The following is an 11,664-nucleotide window of genomic DNA, read 5'->3' as shown; positions in this document are numbered from 1 at the left end:
ATAATGGAACCCATGATACACGCTTGATTGATCCTGACAGTTTTTATTCGGATGTGCTTTCCGGCCCATATCTTTCAAAATGGCACCAATGTTTGAATTCATGATTTACTTTAATAATCTCGACAAATCATAATAGGGCACAGTGTATCTGTACTTACAACATCCATGCTATGTTATTTCCAGGTTAACATATACATATCAAAGTGGTCTCAGTTTACCTCCACTGTACATTAAAAGTTGATAGTGTGGGGTTATGCCTCGGTGCAAGATAACCACCATGTCCTGATGAAAAAAAATGCAACACACAACATCAGAGGGCAGAACTTTTATATTGTAAATAGTGTTTAAATTTCATCATATTCATCATTCAGCTTGCTTCTCATTTCTTTCGACACCTAACCGTTCGTTTTTGGACAGAGGAAGTGGACTTGCAGGTTATCACACACACACTGGTATTTGAAGGATATGGATAATTATTTTCTGGAGTGTTAGCCAATATATGATTGTAAATCAAATAAAAGTATTCCAGACGTAAAAGGTTTGATTTGCGTCGTTGTGAAATAGCCTGAAACCCACGCTTACACATTTCCTTTAAACAGAAGAGATAACAATGCCTGATTTATGGTTAATAAAATAAAGGTATAAACTCTTTTTAACCTTGTCTAAATCAGAATATCATCCTGACCCCAGATCAGATCATAGGTGAAACTTGAATGATAACATTGCTTTACTTCATCACAAATAAATGGAATGCTAGAAGCTCAAACTGTGCACACACAGAATAACTGAAAGGTTAATTAACAATAAAATGAAGAAAAAAACAAATCATAATCTTCAAAAATAAAATAAAAAGGTCCAATCTAAATCCTGGAAGTTCAATATTATGATGTAATGGAAACTCAAAATATTTTAAATAATTTATTCCAATTCTTATGATGCACAAACTGCTGTCTTAGAGCTCTTCATATATTTTGAGGTTTGGGATTTTGAGTTTACATATCTAGTCGCTGTAAAGACTTCAGTGAATAAAGCAGCTGTGTTTGTCAGTAAACATTACGAAAATTACAATAAGCACATTTCATACTCCTCAAAAAAACAATTACATTTAGATTTCACAAATGATCAAAAAAAACTTGGGATTTGAGTGCACTTTATTCGTCTTAACTTTTTTATTTATACTAAAAACTAAGCAGTAGTACACAGTGTGAGCTTTCAAACATCCATACGCTCCAATCAAATTTTGGGGATTTTCACATACACAATTTTTTCCAAATAATCCTGCCAGGATCAATGCGAAAATATTAATTAAAAAAAACTTTTAAACATGAATGTGTGACGAAGACGGTCGAAGAAATGTTTGTAAATGTAAAATAATGTGTTACTGGATATTTCATTAGAGGGAGGATAAATGTCAGTGTCACAGATAAAATTATACGCACATCACCAAGCCGTTAATGCAATAAGGCCTTATTACACACACACACACACACACACACACACACACACACACACACACACACACACACACACACACACACACACACACACACACACACACACACACACACACACACACACACACACACACACACACACACACACACACACACACACACACACACACACACACACACACACACCTGTCAGTGCAACTTTAGTCTGGCTCGCCCAAAAACATCCACATCATCTCACAACACATTGCATCATAAATATCAACTCAAGATATCTACAGTATAGACATATGCAACATAGGGGAAATGTAATACATGCAAGTCAAACGAAAACAAAACAAACAGTGATTAACATTTGTCCTTAAACCATTACAACAACGCTGCTGCATGTCCAGAAGATTCCTCCATATTTGCAGCTACGTGTGTCCGAACATTCAAAGACATATCTTTTATTCAATGACTGAAATTTTCTGGGAAATGGTTTACATCTCTTATAACAGAAATCATTCATCTAATTCATATATCTTCAGTTTCACACTATAGTTGGTGCATTCTATCTGATGCTATTGTGATATTTTTTGTTGCCATTCTCGATTAATTTTCCCATTCTTTTATTAGCTACAGTCTTCCATTAATACTTAAAATCATCACAAAAGTGCAGCAGCTGATCATCTACCACTACCTCTTTGAGTTGTGTGTACAGTAAATTGGTCAAATCAAATCAAATATGTTATAAAAACCTGGTACAGTTAATGAGGCCACAAACAAACTTAGACTGATTAGGAATCATGCCAACTTATACAACGTTGTATAAATGTTCTTGCATTTATTTATTTATTTTTTCAGTAAGAGAGAAAAAAAAAGGGATTTATGGAGGTAATGAGCAAAAAAAAAACACTGATGGGTTTGAGAGCCTCTCCCAGACTTTCCTGTTGGTTAAAATTCCTACTTTTAATCAAACAGAATGGATTAAATATGATTTATTAAAACGGATACAGCACAGTCAAAAGTTTTCATTGTGGTCTAAGGCCTCTGTGTGCTTAAAACGAAGAGACTGTCGGATGGTCTAACAATATCTTAACCCCCTCTTACGACAGCCACGTAATTTAGGGATGTTTTTATTTTTTTTATTTTATTACACATTTTTGCTGTTTATGCTTACTTTTTTTAATGGGCATATTCAAAATGTGCCTTAAACGTGGCTTAAAACCCTACCAATGGACAAGCAGGCAGACAAGTAGATAGTGGTTTAGATATGGGGAGAATGGCTTTAACATTTTCAGACAGTTTCTCTTTGGAAAAGAATCATGGTGTAGCGATCATTTCTCAAATATGAACTTGGGCTTTGGTCATATTGAGCCTCTCCACTAAATGTTTAAAAAAAAAAATCCTACTAGGAGTGATCCGAAATAGTCGACTGTCCATTTTTTTTTTAATCGCTCGAAATAAATATTTAATTAGTTAAATTACCAATTTCACAGTCGAATACTCATAAAATGCTTTTTCTCAAGGATCATTGTATTTCACCTATATATGGGAGGTGCTGAATGTCTGTCTGATTTCACATGGAATTGCTTGGCGTCTCCCATTAAATCACGTAGGCAAGATTCGACCAATCGTATTCGACTATGTAAGTTCTTAAGTCGAGGACACACCGCTAAATCCTACGTCGTAAAGGTGTCAAGACATCAGACGAGGGAGTTTCCGAAGATTAAACAAATCATTTCTAATGAAGCAGACTATAGCAGTCAGCCCTTGGTACATCACACAGTCTTGTGCATGATTTATTGAGCTGTTCCTATGTTTGTTTCTATGGCAATGGACGACTTAAATTGAAGTAATTAGAAGCTACACAGATAAGAGAAGGTCTTGTAGTGATGGATGCCCCATTTCACAGAGAAATTATAGATACAAAAAGAGTCAGTTGTTGTTTAGTTGGGATATATTTTATCCCACTGAATTTTTCCTGGTCAAATTTGAAAGTCAGAGGCGGGTTTTACTACCACCATGTTTGGGACTTCCTTAAGCAAGACGTCCCCCCACTGTATACTCCCCATAAAAAACTATTTAAAATCCACTCACTGTCATTTAAGAGGGAGTTATTCAATAAAAAGGAGTGTGCATTCAAATCCATTATTTTAGCATGTACACTTCCTCCAAACTCTTTTACCGGACACAAACTGGGTTAACTAGTGTTTCGATGGGGAAGCTGTGAAATAAATCTTTTGGACATTTCTGAATGTTGGTTCACTGTATTTCTGCAGCTTTAAAAACAAACAAAGGGCAACACAAAAAAGAGATTTCTGTCAAGAATTTAAGATCAAGAACGAAGCAAAAAGATACAGTGTAGGATGTGTAAGAAATTGAGGCTATTGCTCAAATTATCCCTGCATTCCAATACCCATAACTGAACACTATTTAGTATGCCAGAAAAAGATTTAGGATGTCCCAATCATACATGCATGTCTAATGGAGTATGCACAAACATACCCAGATGCCATACTACATCCAATTTCATTGTGTAGTATGCAAACCAACTTGATTTAGAATGTATTATATAGTAAAAAGTATGTGATTTGGTTATATGTTCCTTGTTTTAGTTTTTTTAAGTTATGTGCGAGTTTTTTTCCCATGGCATATTTGTCACAGGGTGAAATGAGCGCAAAAAAATGCGGAAAATGTCTGAGAAACTGGACAGAGGCGGAAAAATTACACACACATACATACATACATACAAGGAAATAAGTAGTGAGTGGAACAAGGAAGCGATTATCAACCGCTTTTAGAACAAGCAGGAGGGGAAAAATTATGCATCTTTTAAATTGTGTTTCTATTTACCTGGAAAGAGTAAAGTTGCAGATGAAAAGTGCTTTCAGAAGACGACAAAACCCTTTTTTTGGTCGAGCTAAACACAGACAAGTCATATATCTACAGTAGAAACAGGACAGACAGACAGACAGACAGACAGACAGACAGATTTCCTCTCCCCCTTTCGACCAAAAGTCACACGTTTTTAGTTATTTACATTTTCTTTTCTTTTAGTAGTGTTCTTCTTCATTATTCTATCCGAGACTCTTAACGTACACAAAAAAGGCTCCTCTGTTTGTCCTCTTCCCTCCAAGTCTTCTTCTGTGGTTATGGTAGTGGGTAGCGGGGTAAGGTGGGCGGGGCAAAGGGAGGGTCAGATCAATAATGTTATTGGGCCAGTGATAAGAGAGAGAGAACGAGAGAAAGGGAGAGAGGGGGAATGGTAGTGAAGGCAGCGGTTCACTCAGTGCCATCATGTGTCTGGCAGCTGGTTGATGTCAGTCAAGTTGGTGTCATTCAGAATGACTTTGATTCGGTCCAGGGATTCTGCCTGTCGTATTCGCTCCAACTGCACCTGAGGACACAGGTGAACAAGTATTGATTGGTTCATTTAACCACTGTATATTGCATTTTTATCTTTCTAATTATCAGTTTTTCCCTCATCAGTATTTGATCTTGTTTCTGTCTTTGTTTAGTTTTTTTGTTGTTTTTAAAAAGCCTCCTGTGAACAGGTGTTGAAAACTATCATTTATGCTAATACACTGAAAACAATGCATCAGGTTCGTCCAATGATATTGTCATGTCCGTGTCAAATAAAATCTACAATACAATTGATTTGGAGGGCGGTGTTTGCCCTGGGTTTTGCCTCTCAGGTTACATACAGGTATAGATAGGTGGTGGGCTAGGGCGGCTGTCCCCTGGAATGTTGATAATTGAATTATCAGTTGAAATCCCAGCAGTTGACAGATTTTTAAAGTCAATTTTTTTAGGGTAAGTCATTGTGAATTACAATCAAACAGGATAAAAGCAAAACACAGATCTAATCACATGACACAGGCTATACATACGGTATTTTATTTGGCTGCACTGGTAGAGCTGTCCTGTCTATGTGTAAGTCTTCATCTTGTCTGTGTATTTTCTTATTATCCAATGTGTTGTGTTATGATATGATCCTATTGTGTGTGTTTAGTCTTTGTCTTATGAGGTCTTATTTTGTCTTGTTAACTGTGTATTCTAATGTGTTATGATGTAAATTCATTACTGCATTGTCCCAAAGTAAAGATGGTTGTAACGACCTCAGGAAGAATTAGATTAGATTAGATTAGATTAGATTAGATTAGATTCAACTTTATTGTCATTGCACAAGTAAGGGAAACCAGTACAACAAAATGCAGTTTAGCATCTAACCAGTAGTGTAACCATTAAAAAAAATGCTTTTCCTTACAGCAGCACTATAAATAATAATACATAAGACACAGAATAGGCGCTACAATTTAGAGGCTGATGAAGATCCTAAATAAACAAACTTAATAGAATAGAATCCATAAACTCTTGACTCTGTCTCACCTGAAGAGTCTGAGAGAGTTTGACAAAGTCCTTCTGAACCTGTTCACTGACGTCCAGCTCCGTCTGCAGCCGCTGAGCTTTGTCCTTCTCGTCAAAGGCCTGAGTCTCTAGTGCACTCTGCCACACACACACACACACACACACACACACACACACACACACACACACACACACACACACACACACACACACACACACACACACACACACACACACACACACACACACACACACACACACACACACACACACACACACACACACACACACACACACACACACACACACACACACACACAACCGGAATGAAATGAATATTTAACCGAAACACATTTGCTGAATAATTTAAATCGTGGTAGACCGTCTCACAGGCTGAACGGATGAGTCAGTGTCAAACGGCAGATCACAAGCGGCTCTGACATTTTATAAAATGCTATAAAACATTTACACACTGAATGTACAAGTTCTCCCTCGAGAAGCATGAAATAAAAGATCACGCCAAGCTACTCCCAACAACCTTATTTTAAATGAGTATTTTCTATATACTGTTCTGTCTAGCCACACACATTAAAACGGTCTCTATGAATCGTTGTCGTTATGAATCATATAGTGAGACTGACAAAGGGTTACTTTATGTCCTAATGAGTTTCATATTATTGGCCACATTAAAGCAACTATATGTTTATTTCTGGTCTTCGATTGCAACTGCACTAAAAAATACACATGTGGCTGTTACACCTCCCAACAGACAACCTGCATTTATTGACCAGCAGAAGGTTGTGAAGCCGGCAAAGACAGTTTAACAAGCCAAACAACCATATCGACTGAGATGGTAGAGTCATATTACCAGATTATGCGCAAATATATCATGTTTTGGACTACTAAATTGCCATTGAATTGCTGTTTGCTCTTTAAGGTAGAAAAGTTACACATTGTTGCTTTAAGCGGGAGATTGTTGTGTCTGACGTGTGACTGACCTTTTTCGTGGTGAGCTCTCTGACTTGCCGCTCCAGGTTGATTCTTAAGCCCTGGATGTTTTCCAGTGTTTCTGTTTTCTCTGATAAACTTCTCTGCAACTACATACACAACAAATATACATGTGATTTTATATACATCAATAATACACACAGATAAGGCACATAATAAAATCTATCTACTCAAAGGGAGGGAGAGAGGGCAGTTTTCAAAGTCTATGTATATGTGAGAATTTACAACGTTTCTGCCCCCTAGAGGTCATACCAAGAACTGCACAGTGGCAGAATCTCAATATAAATGGATTATAACTTTTTTTTGCCACTTGACAAACAAGCTGAAAAAAAATATTTTAAATTAAAAAAAATTGACTAAGAAATGTCTAGTTATAGTAGAAAATCATTTTTTACTGATCACATGAAGTCTTCTCAGGAAATATGAGGGGCATGTATATTAGAGAGAGCTATTTCGTTTGAGGGGGAGTAAGTTTACCTGTTCCTTCTCCGCTTTTATTCGCTCAAACTCCGTCTTCAAACTGGAGAAAGACGCTGTGGGAAGGAGACAGACATTGTTAGCTGAAACTGAATCACATCAAAGCCTAGAGAATATTCTCTCTCTCTCTCAAGTCATTATTTTGGTCCTTTGAAAAAATATTTGCCAATTAATTTTGTGCTTGTGTGAAACAGACAGAAATATAAACAATGAAACTCTAGAAGCTTTAAAAGACTGACGAAGCATTTCAAGGCAGTGGTGAACTAACACACAAACAACACTGACAAACGTAACACTCACATTTAATGGCTGCATTGATTTTTTTTCTAGTGTTCTGCTCATTACCAAAGTCATCTCTGTGTTTTGCAGTAGATCAGCTCAGGTGCAAACTCAAATTCCCCTTTTACGATAGTTTTTCCTTTAAAAAATAGCGAGAAACTTACTTTTTTTTATTATTACGGGCAATTTCGGTGCTCAAAGTAATAAGATATATATTTTTTTACACTCAAAAGGGACTATTTTACAAGATACATTTAAGTTTTACTAAATTTGACACTTGCCCATTATGAGGGGATGACTCTTTTTAGCTTCTGTAGCCAGTGGCAGTGTTGAGTTACAGGTTAGGTGGAGCAAACCCACTTCAAGGTAATAAATGTGTAATGGATACAAAAGCTTTACTTTCAAAAACTAACATTACCGCCTAAAGCATGTAACAGATAATATTTCATCCTTTGAAAGTTAAAAATAGGACATTTTAACACCTACTAAGGCACTTTTCCCCCCACAAAAAAACTGATTGCCAAGCTTTTTATGCTCCTCAGGGAACTACTTTCTCTACAAAAATTGTTAGCAGAAAATGTTGCCTTGTGTTCAAATGTTTTGTTAATGTGACACCAGACAGAGGTATTAACCAAAAACAGACGCACATTTTGGGTAAGAAACAGCAACACATTTGGGATCTTTAGGGCTGTGAGTGCACACGCTGCTTAGCTTGGCTGCCTAACAGTGTTACAAGAAACAAGATACAACCTTTCACATCTGAATCCACAGTGAAACACATTATATAAATCAGGACAACATTCAGTAGAGGGAATTATCTATTAATGTACATTTTAGCTGATCTAAGAACAGTTAGGGAAACATGTGAGGGAGAGTGCTATGTTGTGTGCTAACCAGTGATTAGTCTGAGAGCTATGCCAGTAACACACGCACACACAGACACACACAAACAAGCTTTTAAAGTGAGCTCGTCCAAAGTGGTTTCATACCTTCCAAGATGTCTGAATGACAGTGACCAATGGAGAAGAAACAAAAGCAGAAACAGAAGAAAATGTAAAGAAACAAATGCCAAGAAAATGAAAAATGTGTATGCTGGATAAATCCCCACAGAAGTGAAAGGGTTTTAAAACGTTTTCTAACTGTAATGAACTGTTTTGAAATGTTGACTGCAGTCTCAAAAGGACCATTGTGATCCAGCAGTTTGATCCATTGCATCCCCAGGTACCCAATCAGTAAACCAAGCTAATACTAATTTGCTGTTTTGCTACAATATGGACAAAAGCAAGCAGTGCTGGCTTTAGTGGACGAACACAACTGAAAAATATTTATTTGAACGAATTACGAGTAATGTAAAATTTGTTTGAAGCAATTTTTTTTCGAAAAAGTGACAGCCCCAATGATTAGTAAATGATCATGAAGTGTACAGTTTAATATTGTGAGGTTAGATTTACAGGGGCTTTAAACATGATGTTGGTTAGTTATCTGTCGATACTTCTCAATGGGTAGAAAATGACCAAACTATAGAGTTATAGAGTTTAAGATTTTGAGTCTTTAACTGTCTACACCGTTCAAATGACCTATTGTGTAGTAAGAACTAGAGCATAGCCCGCCTCATCTCAACTGAATTTCTGCAAAGTTTATCAAACTTGATGACTATATTTTTAATTTGGATTGATGAATATGCCTAACTCTTTTCAGAGGATTACTATCATGCGACTAACTCCCCAAATAACATAGTTAGACGGATTATGTTGATTAGATTTCACTGAGGCTTTCAAAATGATTTTGGTAAGTTATCTATCATTAATTCTCAATGGGTAGAAAATGACCAAACTATAGAGTTATAGAGTTTAAGATTCTGAGTCTCACCGATCTCCTCCTTACAGCCGTCTATCTCCAGCTGCAGTGTGTCTACCAGGTTTTCCTTCAGACACTGCTCCGCCTGGATCTGCTCCTTCAGAAAGAGGATCTCTGCTTTCAGCTTCTCCTCCATGTGGTCGTAGGCCGTCCGCAACGCAACCTGCTCCTCACGCAACGTCATCACCAGCCCGTGGAGCTCCTGAAGAACAGGAAAGACTATGTTAAAAAAAAAGGCGCTCCTTGTCCTGCAATTTCTGTCCACAGTTTATATTGTGTGGATAATGTGGAAAAATACTCATATAAAAAAAGTTAAAAAAAAAGTAAAAAAAAAAAAGTGCTCCGACCGAGGTACTTTCAGTTTGTGAAAATAATTGCACCCCCTCATTGGACAAAAGCGGAAGTGTTTTTTTTTACCACGCCAGCTGTAGTTCCTGGGTGAGTGTACCCATGACAAAGGCATTAAGAAAAACACTATACAAATAGTATTCTTTGCCGTGATGGCCTCGTTTGCTGTTATATGTAATTTAAGATCATCAAAGGGAAAATGAGACTGTTTCAGAAATATTTAAAAAGTTCCTTGTAGCACTTTTAAGAGGGCATCAATGTGGGAATAGATAGCTGTACATTTGGAAGGAGTTTGCTAACATTACTTGAGATTTTTTTTTTTTTTTTCAATTTTTTGACATAATATGCTGATGACACACACTTCTATATGCATATGGTCAAAACATCTCAGTCAATCAAACTTTAATTATAAAGCATTTTTCATACACAGTGAAGGCCTTGCATACAAGGGTCCAAACATTCACACACAAATATTGTAAAGGATACAAGAATATCCTCTGCAACCAAACCTAATTCAAATTCAGGTTTGCATACTTGCAGTATCACGAAGACTAATTCTTTGGAGGAAGATTAAAAAAATATGTAAATGAATAATGAGAGGTAACACTGCACCCCGTCTTAAGTAACACATGTAGGTGTCTTCCCCTTGATACAGTAAAAACAGATTTTAAATGTTACATGAGCAGCTTGTTTTATTTAACCACCAACCAGATTCGAAATGTCATTGCATCACCAGTGTACCTCCTCCACCAAAGCACGGGCCCACTCACCCACACACTCACACTGCCAGAGCAAAACTCACTGAGAGGCTATAGAGTTACAGTGTGGGTGTTTTGAGGAAAGTTATACCATAGTCTGTGCGAATACTCCATTCTGATTGGCTGGAGAACATTGATTCCATAGGTGTTGATTAACCCCTGATGTATGGACACCTAGATGGAACTGTTAACATTCTGTCCACTTTAATGTGTCGCCGCTGATTAAACAGTGTTGATAAGCCTAAAATAGCACACACGGCTATAAAGAAAAAAGAAAAATAATAATAATCTTACTTTGACAGAAAGCTGAAAAATGAGCAATGGGACCATTAATCACTGAAATTGAGCAAGGGGACTCACACAGGTAAAGCAATTATTTCCTGACCGCCTCTGTTAAATGGACTTCTTTTTAAACTATAATTTGGTGTCACTTTCACCCACTCTCTATGCAGCATGATACCTCTGCTCATTTAATTGAAGTACACACTCTAGCCTCCTGAAAGCAGCGAATGTTTAGTGTTGCATCTCCTCACATCAACTAATACGTTTTGAGCATGGACGTCCACTTTAGACAGTTTATGTGATAAAAATTGTCTCAACTCAAGGTACCACGTCTGATAACAAGCCCTTTTAAATGATGCTAATATGCTGATTTGACTGAGCTTCATTTGGGCTTTACAGTTTTAGACCTTAAGTGCTAAAGACACATATCGGTCGGTTTAAAGAGAGTTTTTAGCTTTGATACCGGCCCCTTTAAAAAGATGATTTAAATATGATGATTTGATTGAGCTTGATTTTGGTCTTGACGTACCTGTGCCGTAGTGGGCATGTGAAAGTCCTCCTGCTGCTGTAGTTCTTGGTGCATTCTGTGTTTCCCCTGGAGACTGTCGTTGTCGCGCTGCAGTCGACTCAGTTCATCTGCCACCGACTCCCTCGACTTCACCAGCACAACCTGGAATAACACAAACAAATCTAAGTAAACCCCGAAAAATGTCATAGGGCGTCTCTTTGCATGTCTTCCCCTCTTTGCCCCACTTCAACTCTGTCTCTCCAAACCTATCCAATATAAGCAAAAAATATCCAAAAATAATCTTGAAGAAAAAAAAAAAAAAAAATGTCATAGGGTGTCATTG

At 37.1% G+C, this 11,664-nt stretch overlaps 1 protein-coding gene across 1 annotated transcript in view; it reads right to left on the bottom strand.

Annotated features, from left to right (window-relative positions):
* Positions 1-310: 310 nt before the first annotated feature.
* The window catches only part of rabep1 (rabaptin, RAB GTPase binding effector protein 1), a 34,922-nt gene continuing 23,568 nt past the window's right edge, over positions 311-11,664 (bottom strand). The window contains exons 13-18 of the mRNA XM_080040677.1: positions 11,343-11,483; positions 9,438-9,627; positions 7,290-7,345; positions 6,803-6,901; positions 5,826-5,942; positions 311-4,833 (exon numbers count right to left, since the gene is read on the bottom strand). Of these exons, the coding sequence (XP_079896803.1) occupies positions 4,732-4,833; positions 5,826-5,942; positions 6,803-6,901; positions 7,290-7,345; positions 9,438-9,627; positions 11,343-11,483 (705 nt within the window). The 3' untranslated portion in view covers positions 311-4,731. The remainder of the gene's footprint in view (positions 4,834-5,825; positions 5,943-6,802; positions 6,902-7,289; positions 7,346-9,437; positions 9,628-11,342; positions 11,484-11,664) is intronic.

The sequence above is a fragment of the Ammodytes marinus genome (assembly GCF_949987685.1).
Source record: "Ammodytes marinus genome assembly, chromosome: 14".
NCBI classification, from domain to species: Eukaryota; Metazoa; Chordata; class Actinopteri; order Uranoscopiformes; family Ammodytidae; genus Ammodytes; species Ammodytes marinus.
This window is presented reverse-complemented; position numbering and strand designations above follow the sequence as displayed.